The 17,263-nt window shown below is 59.3% G+C and overlaps 2 protein-coding genes across 2 annotated transcripts; one reads left to right on the top strand and one right to left on the bottom strand.

Moving 5' to 3' along the window:
* Positions 1 to 6: 6 nt before the first annotated feature.
* On the top strand, positions 7 to 763 carry LOC139155923 (alpha-(1,3)-fucosyltransferase 7-like; the record flags this gene model as incomplete). Its single annotated transcript, XM_070731299.1, is given in 2 exon segments — positions 7 to 75; positions 77 to 763. Coding segments are annotated over 2 exon segments (756 nt in total), but the record flags the coding sequence as incomplete, so codon positions are not given.
* Positions 764 to 3,203: 2,440 nt separating this feature from the next.
* LOC139155924 (neural proliferation differentiation and control protein 1-like) lies at positions 3,204 to 17,018 on the bottom strand. The gene is made up of 9 exons (XM_070731300.1): positions 16,810 to 17,018; positions 8,040 to 8,180; positions 7,634 to 7,732; positions 7,335 to 7,502; positions 7,105 to 7,171; positions 6,625 to 6,709; positions 6,077 to 6,156; positions 5,405 to 5,501; positions 3,204 to 5,113 (listed from the first exon to the last, which is right to left on the bottom strand). The coding sequence occupies exons 1-9, from the start codon at positions 16,934 to 16,936 to the stop codon at positions 5,045 to 5,047; spliced, it is 933 nt and encodes a 310-aa protein (XP_070587401.1). The 5' UTR covers positions 16,937 to 17,018; the 3' UTR covers positions 3,204 to 5,044.
* Positions 17,019 to 17,263: the final 245 nt, after the last annotated feature.

The following is a 17,263-nucleotide window of genomic DNA, read 5'->3' as shown; positions in this document are numbered from 1 at the left end:
GTGTTCCATCACAGGGAACTCTGGCATGAAAGAGGGTGCCACATGCTGTCCAAGGCCCACCCTGGGCAGAAGTGGGGTTTGGGCCTCCCTGGAGTCTCCAAGCCACACCAAGGCCCTGGGCGGCTGGATAGGGAAGGAATGGAACTGGGTCCTCTCCTACAGGCGAGACGCGGACCTCTTCTTCCCCTATGGGGAGCTGGTGCCTCACTCATCGGACGTGGTGGAGATCCCGGAGAAAACAGGCTTAGTGTCCTGGGTGGTCAGCAACTATCATAAATCCCAAGCCAGGGCAGCGGTGTATCTGGGCCTGTCCAGGCACCTCAAAATCGACGTCTTCGGGAAGGCCGCCAGGAAGCAGCTGTGCTCAGACTGTTTGCTGCCCACCATCTCCAAGTACAGGTTCTACCTGGCCTTCGAGAACTCCATCCACCGGGACTACATCACGGAGAAGCTGTGGAGGAACGCCTTCCTCGCCGGCTCCGTGCCCATCGTCCTGGGCCCCTCCCGCGCCAACTACCAGCAATTCATCCCTGGCGACGCCTTTATCCACGTGGATGACTTCAGCTCAGCCAAGGACCTGGCCAATTTCTTGACCACCATGAACGAAAGCCACTACCGGAGCTTCTTTGCCTGGAAGCGGAACTACGCGGTCAGACTCCACGACGACTGGCTGGAACGGTTCTGCTCCATCTGCCAGAAGTACCCCCACTTGCCCCCGGATAAAGTCTACCCGGACCTCAAGCGCTGGTACTGGGATGACTAGCAGCATCCCCAGGACAGCCAGGCCCTGCGCCAGGGCTGCCCGTCTCTGGCCCCGGAGCAAGAGGCCCTGCATCCACAGCACCCAAAACCCGATTCTTTCGTTCTCCTTCTTCCACTTCCTTCCTCCCTTCTTGAGTTGCTCAAGGGCTCTGCATCAACCTTTGCTTCTTCTCTGCTCCCCCCCCAGCAAGGTCTGTCCCCCAGCAACGCCCAGTCTGGGAGGAGTGATGGGATTTGTAGTTGAACCCACCTGGATTGCCCCACAGGGAGGTGGCGGCTGAGAAGGTGGCCGTCCCAGCGGCAGAGAGAGAGGCGTGAAAGATCGGCCCGACTGTAAACCCTTTCCTGTTGACCCAAGTGGATATGGCAGGGAAGGAAGGCAGAAACCTCCGTGCCCCTCCTTGCCTTGAGCAAGGGGCCAGTGGGTGCAGGGGTTGCAGCCTTGAGCAAGGGGCCAGTGGTTACACCCGTCCTCTGGGCACCCTTGGCAGGCAAAGGCCTTGACTTCAGCCGCAGCCTTCGCCCGAGCAAGGTGGCTGCCCCAGGCTGGATCTCAGCCCCCCCCCCAGCCCTCCAAGTCCCAGGGGCTCCCCACACGCCCCCTGAAGGTTGCTTATCATCCTCTGGTGGAATCTGGTGCCTTTCATGGGACAGGGCCCATCTGGTGGCAGCCTCCTGCGGCCATCAGCTCCCCCTAGCGGCCCCTCTGGATCCCTACGGAGTTGATCCCAGTTAATTCTACCAAAACCACTGGAGTGAACCTGGTGCCAAGTTGGAAGCCCCCCCCCCCGAGATAGACCCATTTTTAATTTCCCCAACTTTCCCTCCCATACCTACCCCCCCTCCACCCCCCCTAGTATGAAAGTGCTCAGCTAATCCTAATCTTGCAGTGACCTACTTTGCAGGGCTGGGATGGGGGGATGGGGAGAGAATCCCCACGCAACATGCTGCCCCCCCCTCCCTCCCCCCCTCCCTCCCCCCCTCTTGAATCTTCCAATCTCTACAGGGTCAAAATCTCTTTCTTTCATCAGCACCGAGCGAGCACCGCCCCAATCCTCCCTTGAACGGCTTCTCTCGATTTAATTGGATTTCTTCAATATTCTTTTCCTATTTAAGAAAAGAAGCCCCCTCCTCACTAGTAAATTATGTTCCTCCAAGTATGTGCAGAGCGCAATTGACTTGCAAAGACAGGGTGGGATTATCACTTGCGCAATATCTTGAGAAGGGGGCCAGCGGGTGCAATGGTTACAGCACCAGGTTGGGAGCAGAGAGTCACCCACCCTCTGGCCACCCTTGGGGTGTGTGTGTGTGTGTATGCCTTGACTTTGGCCCGTTGGTGGGCAAGCAGCAGTCGAATAGGAGGGGGGGGGGGTCTATGACCATTTGCCCCAGCCAACTCTCTTGGGGAGTCTAAGGAGGGTCAAGTTTTCCAACTGTCAGTTTCCAAGCATTGGGGGGGGGGGGTCTCAGTGATTGGCACGTGCCTTGGGGATTGCAAAGATATTTTGGCTACTTCAGCATCACTTAAATGTGCTTGGGGAGGAACTGCATAAACACAATGGAATAACTATTACTTTCAAACATTTTGTTTGTTGGGGAGCTCGCCACGGCAGCCTCGCCACAGGAAAACTCTCTGCGGGGGGGGCAAGAGTTACAGAGGGGGGGGGCTCCTCCAGGGTCACCCAAATGGGTTGCAGCCCACTGGTGACATCACAATGAGGTCAAGGAAACGGTGCGGTCAGTGCTGGTCCGCGGGTGCCACCATATTTTCTTTTGAATTTTGGGGGAATTTTTTTTTTAAATTGTGTGTGGGGTGCTGTGGCCAATGAGCCCCCGTGAGTTGGCTGCAGCCACTCGTCCCAGTCCAAAGCAGGAGGGCTGAGCCAGGGAGCCGGTTGGCCTGGCCTAATGGGGCACCCCGGAGGCAGAGTGACCGCTGGCCACAGCACTGGTCTCCTCCACCTTGCAGGCCTGGATGGGATTGGAGCAGCTGAGACCCCCTTTGGAGAACCCCTTGTTCACTTTCTGAGCAGTTGGGTGAACTGGTTGCTGGAGAGGAATCAGCAGGGGAAAGAACCACCAGCTGTTAAATTATTTTTAATCATTTTAACCCCATTCACTGGGTTGGAGCCATGGTGGAGGATGAGCCCGCCTGCCTTCCCCAAACCTCGGCCTTCAGATGACCTCCTTGGAACGAACTCTCCCCATGCTGCAAACGAATATTGAAACACCGCAGGGCCTTTCTCTAACTGCTTCCCAGATATTCTCCAGGCACGGAATAACTGGGGGAATCACGGAACCAAGGTGGCTGTGGGGCCCCCAGGGACAGACTCTGCCTGGAGAGACCTGATCCCCTGAGGTGTAGATCCCTTCCCTCCACCCAGGAAAGGAAACGGCTCATGTAAAACCAAAGGGCACCAAAGAAGCACCAAAGATCGAGCTCGAGAATTGGTCGTTTAATAAAATTTATTAAATACAATCCATACAGGTCTGGAAACAAAAAGAACAAAACAAGAAAGAAAAAATAAACGATCCCTGTGTGGCACTCTCTCCTTCCCCCCCCATTGCTTCTGGGGTCCCAGAAACCCTCTCCCTCCCACCCTCCGTATCAGCCACCTACGAACACAGGCGGCAGAGGAGCCGAGAGCTCCGGGTTTGGGTCTCTCTCCCTTCTTTCCTCTCTGGAAGTAAACTACTCAGCGGGATCAGTGGAAAAGTGCTGTGCAAACTCAAAAACGTGGACACAGAGGGGTCTCCTCCCCCACCCCCCAAAGCTGCCCTGGAAGCAGCCCTGAGACTCTCCGCCCTCCTCCCCTGCTTTAAAAGTGGGTCTCAGCCAAAGAAGTGCCCCCCCCAGGACTCCTCTGATTCAGGTAGGGGGTCCCAGTCGGGGAGGGGGGGGCTCTGGCTGCAGCTTCAAGCCCTTTAATTCAGGCCCAAGGAAACCCTCTGGAGGCCCTGGGGGGGAGGGGGGGCTCCTGATGCAACTCTAATACCCCCCAAAAGGGGTTTCTTGAGCCCTTTGACCAACCTCTCCAAGATAAGATACAATACCTGCCCTCAGCCCTGCAAACTCTCCCTCCCTCGCGAGGGGGCCGACTTCCAGAGTGGCTTGTGAGTTGCATTGCAAGCCCACAGTCCAGTTGCGTAAACAGCCCCCCCCCCTTTTCCAAACTTCACTTACGCACCTGAGCAGGGAGCCTTGTTTTCCTTGTACTGTTTTCCATCAGGTTTCTAGACCTCACAGAGGGGGCCAGGAGAAATAGGCTACAGCTGCCCAGGTGGTTCACGAATATCTTTGCATTGGCCTAACACAATTTGCCCTCTCCAACACTTCCTCACATCCACAATTCAGGGGGGGGGGGGGGAGGATCAAGTGCTTGGAACATCTTCTGACAGCAGGCAACACAAGGAGTGACCACCAGTCTCCTCCTTCCCTCAAAACACCCGTTTAATCCAGAAATACTTTGGAAACCTTGTGAGTTTGGTACGAAGGAAATCAATGACCACTCTGGATTTGGTGGCAATTGAAAAGAGAAGAAGACTTGGCTCAGTGCCCTCCCAGCTCTTGCTCGGTCACCTGGCAAATGCCCAGTGGGTCAGGCCAGGGCGAGGAGGGGGCACCACCCTGGCAGGAGAGTGGGCACAGCCAGGGAGAGCTAAGGGCTCCCAAAGGGGGAAGCCCCCCCTCTCCGGACTGGTCACTCTGCAGGTCACTCTGCAGGTCCACCTACCCTTGGAATTCTGAGGACCAAACTTCCGCCCACAGAGGCTTCCAATTCCGTGTCCCTTTGAGAAAGTGAAGCTGAAGATGGTGTGGAATGGACCAGGACTTGCTACACCTGGGAGACGCACGGTTCCCACCTGTGGAGGGGCCCATGGACCGCTTTCCCCAGGCCTGTCCGAGGCTCCACAGCCCCATTGTTTTAGCTTCGGGGGCTGCAAAACAAGGAAAGAGGAAAGGGAAGCCCCCCCCATGGAAAACCCTGATTTCTGCAATGCTGGCAGGGATTGTGGGGGCAGGAGGGGGCAAGCCAGGCCTTCGGGGGGGGGGGGGCTTCTCCTCCATCCCGAGTCCAGATACTCCACAAAGCCTCTTCGCCGACATCCGGGCGCCAGGCAGAAGAAGGGCCGGTGCAGGGGGGGGGGGGGGACACGAAGCCGAGCAGAAGCAGCGAGTTGCCAGAAGGCGGATTTATTTCAGCCAAAAATTTGCGGAGGGGAGCCGTTGGTCGGGCGGGGGGCCCTCGGGCAGGTCCTGCACGCAGTCCACAGTTCCTGGTCAGGGGTGCGGCTTTGGGGGCAGGGTGGAGTCGTCAAAAAGGGGGTTCTTCACTTCCATCTCTCCAGTCTGCAGCGGCCAGAAGGGAAGAACGAGAGAGACGCAACCGTCACACGTTTCATTTGCGGGAGGAGTGGAATTGCACTGCCCGGCCCAGGGCAGGGAGGGGGCACGGCACTCTGGGCACTTGGGAGGCAGCCCCACAGCCCGAGGGAACCAGAAACGAACTCCCTGGAAGCCGCTGCCCTCCCCACCTCTCCGACCTGCTCCAGAGCTGGATCCACCCCCGAGGTCCTTCAGAAACAGGGCAAGGCAGCCGGGGGAGGGGGAGGCCCTGAGCGCCCCTGGAGAGACACCTACCGGGGCCAGGCCAGGACACTCGTAGACCGTGAAGTCTCCGTCTTCGTTCTCTTCGTCCGAGGAGAAGGATTCGGGGGCTTTGGCTTCCTCCTTATGCCTACAGAGGTCCAGAGAGGAACAAGGGCCCAATGCCGTGAGATGCCCTGCCTCGCCTGCCCCCCCCCCCCCCCGGGCAGCCCAACCCATGCCAAGCCAACCTCCACAGCAGCCAGGATTTGGGCCCCAAACCCTCCGGCTTCAACACGGAGGGCAGAACTGTGAGCGTCTCAGCCCAAAGCCTTTTCTGTGGGGTTCCTGGACACCCAGCCCTGCCGGGCTCCCCATGGAGACCAGAGCTCATTCAGGGGGGGTCCCAAGAATAAAGGGGGTGAATGGGCTTCGGCTTGGTTGTCAAGTCCAAGTACCAGCTGGTGGCCTCCTCCACATCTGGCTGCCAGTGGTTTCTTTCCTCCAGGGGTTCCTACCCTACTCAACTCTTTTCAAGGCTGCCATCCTGACAAGCAGCCGCGTGCCCCAACCAAGCGGAGACCCCCCAAGCGGGGGTGCCAGCCTTGTGCAAAGGAGCCCCTGGCCTACCACCCAGCTTCCGAGCCTAATTCACAGGTGGGGCCAAGGAGAAACCAGGGAGAGGGCAGAGGGTCCCAACCCCTGTCCCCACGAGGAAGGACGCACTTCTCCATGGAAAGCATCTGCTGCTTCTGGTGCTGGTAGTGGTACATCTGGGCGCTCTGTGCCAGCTTCTGATCGCCAGGCTGGAAGGAAAGAGGAAGGAGGAGACATAGGCACCTAGCATCACATGTGATGGACTTGCTTGAAAATCACAATGCAAAAAGTAACCAAGCAGACAGTAGAACTCAAACCAGGAACCGTTCTGCTAGGGAATATTCGGAACAAAAGTAGACAAGCATCTCCAACATCTCACATGACACACGATAACAGCCGCACAATTTTGGAAAACAGACACAATCCCTACAAACGCTGTGATCACAACTATGCCACACCAGCAGAGCAGGCATCACCAACACGGCGCCCTCAAAGCAGCTGGCACCTTTCGTACCCGGGGGGGGGGGGGAAGGGCCTGGCCTGGCTGCCAATGGGGCACAGAGGCCGAGGGGCGGAGCGAGGCTGACCGAGAAGCCTGGCCCAAAGCCACTCCGAAGAGCCAGCGCTGGCCAAAGCACTGGGCACCACCCATGCCGAGGGCCACACAGGGCACTTACAGAGAGCTTGTCGTAGGAGGGCAGTTGGGGCAGCTTATTGGCTGGATAATCTGCTTTCTGGGCAAGCTGGATCTCCTTCTGCAGCCTGGGGGGGGGGGAGAAGGACCTCCGTGAGGGGAGCAGCACAGGAGTGGGCAGAGCTGCCCCCAAAGCCTTCTGACCCACAAGCACCCGCCTCTCATATGCTGCGGCTGCCATGGAGGTTCCATCGGGAGGATGCACGGAAGGACTCCGGGGCAAATCTCAGGCCCCCCGCCCTCTGTCCCCTCCTCTGCCCCAGAGAGGGGTGGGCTGCTAGAAACCTCTAGCTGAGACTCTCTGCAGTTCGGAGACAAACCCCCCCCCTCAAATCCCAGGGTGAAAAATGGGCCTCCGAGGCCCCTCTGCCAAGGTACAGGAGGCCAACAGGGCCACGCCCAACAGGGCCATGCCCACCCAGCAACCGGGCAGAGCCCCCCTTACTGAAACCTTTGGTCTCACCTGCACCAGCAGACCATGGCCACCACCAGCGCCGCAACCCCTGCCGCTGTGCAGACGACAATCAAGCCTGGCGTGGAGGACAGAGACTTGGAGACCCCCAGCCCAGGCCCCCTTGCAGCTGCCCTGCCCCCAAAGACAGATTGTCCCTGAAGATGGGCTTGCCACAGACGGCCTTCCCCCGCCATCGTAGAGCTGAGGACTAGCACCTTGAGGTCTGGGCAGAGGCTTACCAAGGACGAGGGCATCATTGGAAGAGATGCGGGTGGACTCCACTGGGGGGCGGTGGACCGGCTTGGTGATGGGGTGAGATGCGTCTGGCCATCCCCGCCGGCCACTTTGCGAAGACTCTGCCTTCGACGCCCCATTCCTGGAGTGGGGACCAGGGGGCAGTGGGCTCCCTGGGCAAGGAAGAAGGGCCGGTTGGCACAGAGAGGAGGAGGAGGAAGAGGAAGGGGAGACACCCCTCTCCCCTGCAGAATGAAGGACGCCCCCACCCCCTGCTCTTCTGGGCCCGGGGCAACAGCCGTACCTTCCTGGCCGAGGGGCAGAGGCCCCCTCCCCTGCTTGGAGAGCACGTCCGACAGCAAGTCAATCGCTTCTTCTAGGCTGGGCACCAGAGAGCTTTGCCCTGGAGAGAGGGGGGGGGGGCGTCGGCAAAAACAAGGGAAAATCCCCAAACTGACCCTTTCAGAAGATGCCGGAATGGAGGCCTCAGACCTCCCTAGTTTAGTTCTCTCCCTAAGACTCCCAGGAACGGTGTGTGACTTCGTATCCAGAGCCCACCCACCACCCCCTGGAAAGGCTGAGGAGACCCCTGCACGGACCCTCACGGACCATTCAGATACAGCCCCCCACTCACCAGGCCCAGAGGCCCCTCTCCTCCCAGGGGCATTGGGCACCCCGGCCGAGCCCCCTCCCCTCCCTCTCTCTCTCACCTTTGGGGGCTGCTCCCCCGGCCAAGCATCTTCCCTCTCCGTCCTCTACGAAGTGGGGCAGGCAGGGGCCGCAGGCGTGGGACCCCGGGGGACACTCCTGCCGTCGCTGAAGGGTGCAGTCCAGGTGCCGGGGACACAGCCCTGCAGGTCAAAGGGCAGGGAATCTTCTCACTCTTGGGACCAGACCCACACGGACCCCCTTCCTTAGAGGGCAACCCCCAAACGCCCAGCCTCCCCCCTCCCTGCAAATTAATTAGCCCCATTAGTTAACTTTCTCTGGGCTACAAAAGGTGGCTTCTTTCCCCCAAGGAGGCCTCGCAGTGCCTGCTTGGACAGGGCCCCCAAAAAACATTGCCCCCCCACATAAACACACCCCAGGTGGGTTTAAATCGGGCTGGCGTGTCCTGAGCTCTTCCAGTCACCTCTTCCGGTCTGCAATTTGGAGACTCGGCCACCAGGTGGCAGTGGTCAAGCCTCTCTCTTCACACAGCGGAAGGAGGAGGAGGCGGACTAATCCCCCCACCCAGAAAGTAAGCGGAAGGAATCGCCCAGGAGCAGAGAAGCCAGAGGGGAGAGGGCGGCTCGAGGCACCGAGCGGTCCAGCCCTCCAGGAAGCCTGATGCCAAGGGGCCCAACCCGCTGCCTGCCCGTCAGGGGCCAAGCAGGAGGCTAAAGCTCCCCCGGAAGAGTCTGGCGATGGGGCCCCACACCTGGGCCTCCCTGGCGGCCCCAGAGAGGCTGCCCAAAGCCTTCCTGCCCCCCACCCCGTGGCTTTGGCCCACCCAGGCGGAGACGGTAGCCGAGGGGGCAATGCCAGGGAAGCTTTCGGCTGCGGAAACGCTCCTGCCTGCCATCCCACGGCACCTGTTTCTGGTGGCAAAGTTGGGCACGAGAGGGGCTTCGTTTCCCTCCTCGCTCCGTTGGGCCCTGGAGCAAAAGGCGGGTCCCTGAGCCAGCCCGGACCGAGGAGACGGACTCTTTGCCAGCAGCAAAGATGGGAGCGGCACCCTCAGCCAAAGGCACCACCACAACTCTGGGCTGCACAAAGCAGGCGGGACTGAAGAGGGGATATTTCAGCCACTGGCAGCCGGTCAGCAGCCTTCTAAGCGGGAGGGAGGATTGTGCCCACCTTCAGGGCCAGGATCAGAGACACCACCAGTGGCACCCCCCTACTCACACACACACACACACACACACACACACACACCTTTTCCTACAAAGGGAGGCGGCCCAACTCAAGAAGGCAGAGGCCCAAAGACCACAGAGGGAGGCCACGCCATCCGGCCTCTTATCAGCCCAGGCCCTGACTGGCAAAGGAGGAAATGAAACTCCAGATTTTAGAAAGGGGGGGAGGGGGAGGGAGGAGCAGGAGGGGGGATGGGAGGGAACCCAAACAATTGGATGGAGGGAAGGAGACCTCGTTACAAGGGAACAAGGGAATATAATAACAAACTGCGGTGGGGGGGCATGAGCCAGAAGCCCCACCCTTGGGATTTCAAAAACCGTCTTTAGATACAGTTCCTCCCCTCCCCCTCTGGGCCTCTTGGATAGGCCCTCTGGGGGGGGGGGGTTACAGCACCTAGAAATACTAAATCCCCAGGACCTTCCGTACCTGTCTGTGGTCCAAACGTTTTGTCTACCAAGCATCTTTCTGCCCCCTGGCGCTAAGGAGCGGGCAAGGGAAATGGGGGGATAGGTTGTACTGGACATAAGACTCTGGTGTCCTTTCTTATAAAAGATAATGCAGGACAGGTATAATTTGCATGTGTTTATGTATGTGTGTATATATATATTTAGGTATTTATTTGTCAATCAAGCATAGGTAGGAGTTTATATAAGCACAACATAGAAAGTAATGAATAAAAGAAGACAATAGGACAGGGACGGTAGGCGCAGTGGTGGCTCCTGCCCGCCCCTTACGGACCTCTTAGAAAGGGGGAGGGGTCGACCGAAGACAACCTGAGGCTGAAGATTTGGGGGTTGGGGGAGGAAACCCACAGAGTCAGGCATTGATCACTCTATTGCTCAAGTCGTATTTTCTGCAGTCTAGTTTGGAACGGTTTAAATTTAGTTTGAATCTATTGTGTGCTCGTGTGTTGTTGCAGTTGAAGGTGAAGTAGTCATTAAGAGGAAGGACATTTTGGTATATGATTTTGTGAACTATGGTTAGATGAGTTCGGAGGCAATGTTGTAAATTGTCTAATTTCAGTATTTCAAGTTATACATAATATGTATATATACTGTATATTGTGTGTGTGTGTGTATATATATACACACACACATATATACACACACACAATATGTGTATGTGTGTGTGTGTGTATACCCACATACACACACACGTTATAAATGCTTAACAATGAAGTATGAACAGACTGCATAGAACAAATGATCCCATTCCCTTTGTTACTATTTCATTTTTGAATTTTCTTATTTCTCACCAAGAGGAAGAGGAGGAAGAGGAAGGGATTTCCCAAGCCAACCTCCACATTTGCCCTGAGTTGCCCACCCAGGTGACCCCAAGGGAGGGGGTCACACAAAGACATTCCGCAGACCTGGACCTCAAAGGGATCCAACCCATTTGGAGAGCTGTCCACCGGGCGCCGGTGCTGCCCTGGGCCCAGCTGAGGCCTTGGAAGAGGCAGCTGGACAAGCAGGGCTGGCTGGCAAGTGGGGGTCCCAAGCGGGCCAGGAAACCCTCAGCCCATGCCCCCCGCCCCCCCTCCTGCTTCAAACGCCTGGAACCCCAGAGAGAGAAGCAACCCGAGCCCAGCAGGTCTCTGCAGACCCCCCCCCTGCGGGCCACAGGGACCATCCACGGAGGGAGGGCAGCTGGTTAAAGAACTGGCAGCAATAAAATGACTCCAGCCAATTGGCAGGCGAAGCAGGCAGAGGTCACCCTGACCATTTGGGGGTGGGGGAGATCCAAAATGAAACCCCTCCCTCCCCCACGGACAGCAGGACCCTCCCCTGATTTGTGCAAACGTGGCACTTAAGTTTCACCCTTTGAAGTTGGGCTATTTCGAAGTAGCCCAACCCCCCCAGGCCCCCCCAGCACAGTTGTCCAGGGAAGCTCCCCTCCCCCCCGCTTCACGAATCACAAAGGGGCCGAGCCCAGAGGAGAAACTCCGTTTGGGTCACCTCGACCTGAGGAGGGCCTGGCCATCAAGGAAGGGAGTGGACGGCCCTTCAGGCTCCTTTGTCTACTCACCCATCCACCCACCCACCCATTCACCCCCAGGGGGCTTCTCGGGTGCCAGTTACCCCCCCAGCCCCATTGGCACAAGGCATGGAAAGACCCCCGAGACGGCCCCTCCTCACGCCAGCTCAGGTCACCTGAGAGGGTCATTCCTGCTGCTGCTGCTGCTGCTTTGGGCCAGGTGTGGCTTCCCCCCTCCCTCCCTCCTGCAAAGACCCCCCTCCCTCCCTCCAAGAGAGACACCCCATGGGCCCCAAAGGGGGCTTCCACCCTCTGGAAAAGACAAACTGAAATCACTGCTTGCAGGTCAAGCGAAGTCCCCTGAGGCCCCATTGAGGGATTTTAGGGGCTTTTGTCTCCCTGAAATGAGGAGGTAAAAGCAGCTAGAAAAATAACACATGACATATTAGTGTGTGTGTGAAACTGCAGGGGAACGGCAGCCTCCCTGAGGACTCTCCAGGCTCTCTTGCAGGGGGGGGGGAGGGAAAGGAGCCTCCCCCCTCCTCCTCCTCTGGGGCCACTCATGGCTGCTGTTCTCGGGGTTGGGCCACCAGGCGTTTTTCTGCTTTCAGGCTGGCTGCCAACGTGGCACAATGTCTCCCTGCAAGACGAGGACTCTGAATTATTGATGGCCTCTCTGACAGGCAGAGAAGGGGAAGGGAGGAGGGAGGGAAGGAAAGAGAAGGAAGGAAGGAAAGGAGGAGGGAGGGAGGGAAGGAGATAAGAGAGGAAGGATGGAAGGGAAAGGAAGGGGAAGGAAGGAAGGAAGGAAAGAAAGAGAAGGAAGGAAGGAAGGAAAGGAGGAGGGAGGGAGGGAGGGAAGAGAAGGAAGGAAGGAAAGGAGGAGGGACGGAGGGAGGGAAGGAAGGAGATAAAAGAGGAAGGAAGGAAGGAAAGAGAAGGAAGGAAAGGAGGAGGGAGGGAAGGAAGGAAGGAGATAAAAGAGGAAGGAAGGAAGGAAAGAGAAGGAAGGAAAGGAGGAGGGAGGGAAGGAAGGAAGGAGATAAAAGAGGAAGGAAGGAAAGAAAGAGAAGGAAGGAAAGAAAGAGAAGGAAGGGAAAGGAAAGGAAGGAAGGAAGGAAGGAAGGAAGGGGAAGGAAGGAAGGAAGGAAGGCAAAGAAAACACAAACTGGCCTTCAGAGACCCCAGCAGGTCTGGCTGCATTTCTAAGTGTTGAGAGAGAGGGGGGGGGAGGGAGGGGGAGGGAGCTGCCTCTTCACATGGTCTCTGCCATTTGTACCGAGAGTCCCACAGCTTGAGAAGCCAACGCCTGTCGGCAGAGATACAGGCAGCCTCACATGCCCTCTGCCTTCTTGGACAAGTTGTGTGTGTGTGTCTGTGTGTCATCTACATCAGTGCTTCCCACTGGAACCGCCCCCCCAGGCAAGGGAAGGGCCTGGCACTCTGAGAAGGCCTGGGGCCCCTCCCTCAAAGGCTCTGCTGCTGGTGGGAGTCATGGGGGGGGAGCCGGGTGTTGCCCTCCGTCGCTGGCTCTCTCCCCACCTTCCACAGATGCTCCAGCCACCCACCACCACCTGCCTCCACCCGGGTCTCTCTCCCTTTGCAAATCAGGCCTCTCCAGGGGCTGCTGGGGGGCACAGGGGGGGGGAGGGCAGCCAGCAGGCCTGGGAGAGGACCATCTGCTTCTGCTGAGCTCCAGGCAGGCCAGGAATAAACACAAACATGTGCCGAGGCCCCACGTCCACCACCACCACCACCACCACCACCACCACCACCACCAGGCCCTGTCAGAAGGGGGGGGGCAGCGAAGGTGCAGGAGCCGAACTCAAAGCTGCAGAACTGAGCCCCCAAGACTGCAAGGCCGCCCAGGGTGCCCTCGAGCTGTGGGTGTAGAGACAGGGGCAAAAATACAGCCCCCCCCAAAGGGTAAGAATTCCCTGGCCGAAATTTCCCCGGCCGACTCTCCCTTGCAAAGGCGGAAATGCCGAACATTTCCCTGCCCCCACAAGCCCATCCTCAGGAGAAAGAGGCAGAGCCTTTGCAAGGCTGGCCCCCCTCTTCCTGGCTTTGCCCTCGAAACCGACACCAGACACAGCAGCTAAGAGGATGTTGACGGAGACAAGGCGACTTTCCACTCTAGATTAGAACCGGTCTCTGAAGCAGGGCAGGGACTTTGCGGGGGGGGGGGGGGGGGCAGGAAGGGGGGGGTGTCTTAGTCTGCTTAAAGGATTATTATTCCAGATCACTACAGAGCGGGCAAGGAAGGCCTCGGTCGGTCAGTGGTGCCTGGTCTTTGGCCTGGTCCGTGCGCAAAGGATACAAAGGCAGCAAAAACTTTGGGAAGAAACTTTTCTGCAGACTCAGGATCCCTCTGCCTGGGGGGTCCAGGGCCCCCAAATCCTTCTCAAGAAACCTCTGGAGAGCAAAAACATACGTTTCCAAATAGACAGACTCCTTGGCATCTCTTTTAGGCCCAGCCAGCAAACCAGGATGTGATGAAGAGAGCAAGGCCACCGGGCCCTCTGCCTCTGTGCCAGGCGGAAAGCCCCTCCTGAGGCAGAGCTGGGACCCCCACCCAGGATGGCTCCCAAAAGGCAGAGGAAGATCTGGGTCCACTCATCCTGCTACACACCTGGGAACCACAACCGTCCCTTCATTTTAGTGCCCGGTGTTTGGAGAAATGTGCCAAGAAATTAACATGGGGAGGGGGAAGCATGAAAAAGACCCCCACCCCCGTCTCAGGATGCATCGCCAGGGGCAACACAGCCGCTCCAGCCGCCCTTGCTGGTGTTTTCGGGCACAGCGTGTCCCGCTCGAGGGCTCTTAGCCCAACCGCTGGCACCCGGCCCCTGAAAAACAACAACACACCTCCCTTGTGTGCAAATCCCGTCAATCATCAGCAAGTGTGTGCGGGAAGGTTTCCCAGCCTGAAGACCTCTGACCTCCAGGGATTTCAAGACAAGCCGGTTTGTCGGCACACACGGAACGGAACAAACGCCAGAGCGGCCAAGAGACCGGAGGAAACATCTGGCGGAAAGCGACTCCCACCTCTCGGAGCACAAAGGAGGCGAGGCACAAATGGACCCAGAGGCCTCTGCACGGCCCTGGACGGCAGGGGGACCGCTCGGCTGTGGGCCAGGCAGGAGAGCCATCAGGCTATGGGGATTGTGGTTTCCCATAACTGGGGAGGGGGCTTCCGGGTGGAGGAGGAGGCTGCCCCACTGGAGCTCTTCACAAGCATCCTACCCACAGCTCACACCCAACATCCATGGCTGTGATGGGCCCTGCCCCAAAGAGGGCCCTCCGGAGACCCTAAGAAGCTCAATGCCATCACCCCCAGGTGGGCTCCCTCCCCTCCGGGGTCCCCTCCTTTCTCTCAGGCAGCAAGGGGGCCTTCCAGAGGGGCCAGAATTCACACGCAACCCAGTGGCTCCGTCCAGAAGGGTCCAGGACAATCCACTCCCTGCATGGGGACATTTTTCCGGACTTGGTTCAACTCGCCACAGGACAAGTCACTGACATGGAGGAAATGGGGGAAGAGAAGAACTGAAGGAAGGGGGCAAATTAAGGAGGGACAGAATGGCAGATTTTAAAAATTGATTTTAAATAATTAAATGGAATTGTTAAATCATCTGACAGCCACCTCTCCCATGCTGGAGTTGTCCAGCCATGAGTTGGCCATGGGAAGCTGGCTTGGCAAGTGGTCCCGTTCGGAGTCCAGAAGGATGTTTTCATGCACGTCTGCAAATCGGCCGTAGGATTATTCCCAGGGGGTCCGTTCGGATTCCGGCCCTTGACCCGTCTGCTCAGAGCAAGACCCCTCCCCACCCCCAGGATGAGACTGGCCAAGGCCCCTGCGGAACCCCACAGGGCCAGAGGGAAGAGAGGCACAGGGGGAGAGGAGGGGAATAGCCCCCCTCAGATCTGCCTAGCAAAGGCCGGCCAGCAGCTGCCCCGGGGGAGGGGGCGTTCCAGGCTGCTGCCTGCAGGAAACAAACACCCGTCATTCAAAGGCAGCCTGTCATTTCTGAGACTCGCTGGGAAAAATATCGATGTTTCCTCGTGGGAAGCTGCCACCCGGATCTCCACCTGCCCCACATGCACTGGGGCTGCCTAAGAAAAGAGAGGCGGTGCCTTGAAGGCCTGGCCCCCTTGCCCCAGAAAGAGGGTTATGTGGGGCCGAGCACCCAGTGCCAAAGACACACACACACACACCCCATCGGGACATCTTTGGATCGACCCCTTCCAGCCATTTGACCTGCTTGCAAAGCTCCCGTGAAATAACGTACACCCCCCCTCCGCCAGAGGTGACTTTGCTCCAGCCGAAGCCCCCCATCCTCTGGAGACCCGAGAGATCTTGGGAAAGCTGCGAGGCCCCTACAGCTGCCCCAGACGCCTCAGAGTCAAGGCCAAGTGGGACAAGATCCAGCCTGGGAAAGGACCCTCGCTGGGATGGCCCCAGAGCAGCCCCTCCCTCGCGGAGGGAAAGGAAACCAGGCGGAGGGAGAGGGAGAGGGAAGGCCGGCCGCTTCAGCCCAGGGAAGGAGGGGGAGGAGGGGTGGAATTGGCCGAATGGCCTCCAGGGAAGGCGCCCCCAAAGCAGCTCTGCCCAATGGCCCCCCCCCCAGCCTCACCCATGCCAGGGAGACCCCCCCGGAGGGCAGTGCTCCCAAAACTCCCAGTGGCAGATGGAGGGGAGGGGGTCGCCTGCCTTTGTGGAGGACCCCCCCCCCCAAGTTCTCTCAGCTCTCAGTGTTCAGGACTCTGCCACCCCCAAAGTGCCAGCATTGCTGTGGGTGGGGGGAGAGACGGGACCATGGCTGAGTCACCCACCAGCCGCTCAAAGTGCCCCAAGAGGATTGCCCACCCCCAATGCCATCCATCTCATCCTTTCCTAGCCCCCCCCTGCGCCCCCCATAAACAGAAAGAGCTGCCCCCCACTTTCCAGCCCTGGGGGCAGAGAGGGGGAGCCAGGCAAGGCTGCAGGAGCTGCAAAACCTCCCAGGCTGCCCCATAGCAGCCCCTTCCGCCTCCCCCCCCCGAATATTTCCCAGCACAAACTCTCCAAAGATTGAGGGGGGGGGAAGGAAAGTTGCCAAGAGCTCTCAGAAATGATGTCATGGGAACGGGGGGGGGGGCACAGCTCTCTGCCAACTGGCTGGCCGACCCCCTCTGTGGAGGGGAGATCCAGGCGAGGCTGCTGGGGGGGCTTAGGGACCCCCAAAGCCCTCTCAAAGGGCAACAACAACCGACATGGAAAGAGGAAGGGGGGGGGGTAATACGGAGCCCCCTTTCAAGGCCAAAAGTTCGGGAAGCGGAGCCAGGGGGAGGTGAACAAAGGCGGGGAGGGGGGGCTTCGGAAAAAGATAGCCTGCAGGCGGCCCTCCAGCTGCTCGGGACTACAGTGCCCACCCTCCCCACCTCAGTCCCAGGAGACGGGTTGGGCGGAGGAGCGGGGAGGCCGGAGCCAGATGGCGGGGAGAGCCAAGCTTGCCCCCTCCCCCCCCCCCCCCCCGCCGTGGGCACCCGGACCGCTCGCTCGCAGGGAAGGGAGGGAGGGGAGTTCCCGGGCCCATGTTCCGCGGCCGGGAGGGCCTGGGGCGCGCTTACCGCCGGGCTTGTCCAGCAGCCCCCAGGCGCCGGGCGGCGGCAGGAGCAGCAGCAGCAGCAGCGGCAGGAGGAGCAGCCGGGGCGGCGGCAGGAGCAGCGGGCAGGGGCGGCGGCGGGCGGCGCTCATCCTTCAGCGGCTGCCTCGTCGCGGGAGCATCGCAGCAGCGGCAGCGGCGGGGCCGCGTCGGAGGAGGCGCTTGGCGGCTGCGGCACCGGAGGCGAGCGGGGCGCGGGGGGAGCCGGGCGGGGCGGGCGGGGCAGCCAATGACGCCGCCCGCTCCGAGGCCGCCGCCCACCTGCCACACCGGCAGCAGGTGCGCAGGCTGCCCGAGCGCCCGGCCACTGCGGCTGCGCGCTTCCCTCCCCCTTTAGACCAGGTGTGTCCCCGCCCCCGCTCGGCCCAGTGCTCGGCGTTTGCCTCGACGTCTGCCGCAAGCCCGGATGCCCGCCAGCC

The sequence above is a fragment of the Erythrolamprus reginae genome, unplaced genomic scaffold (genome assembly GCF_031021105.1).
Source record: "Erythrolamprus reginae isolate rEryReg1 unplaced genomic scaffold, rEryReg1.hap1 scaffold_141, whole genome shotgun sequence".
Lineage (NCBI taxonomy): Eukaryota > Metazoa > Chordata > Lepidosauria > Squamata > Dipsadidae > Erythrolamprus > Erythrolamprus reginae.
Note: the sequence above shows the minus strand (reverse complement) of the source record. Positions and strands in the feature narration are given on the sequence as shown.

Excerpts from the sequence above, each read along its gene's own strand:
- LOC139155924 (XM_070731300.1), bottom strand. The coding sequence starts at position 16,936 with ATGAGCGCCGCCCGCCGCCGCCCCTGCCCGCTGCTCCTGCCGCCGCCC. Across the intron at positions 6,710-7,104 it reads GCCATGGTCTGCTGGTGCAG|GCTGCAGAAGGAGATCCAGC; the intron begins GTGAGACCAAAG and ends CCCCCCCCCCAG. Across the intron at positions 5,114-5,404 it reads AGTGTCCTGGCCTGGCCCCG|ACTGGAGAGATGGAAGTGAA; the intron begins GTAGGTGTCTCT and ends TGGCCGCTGCAG.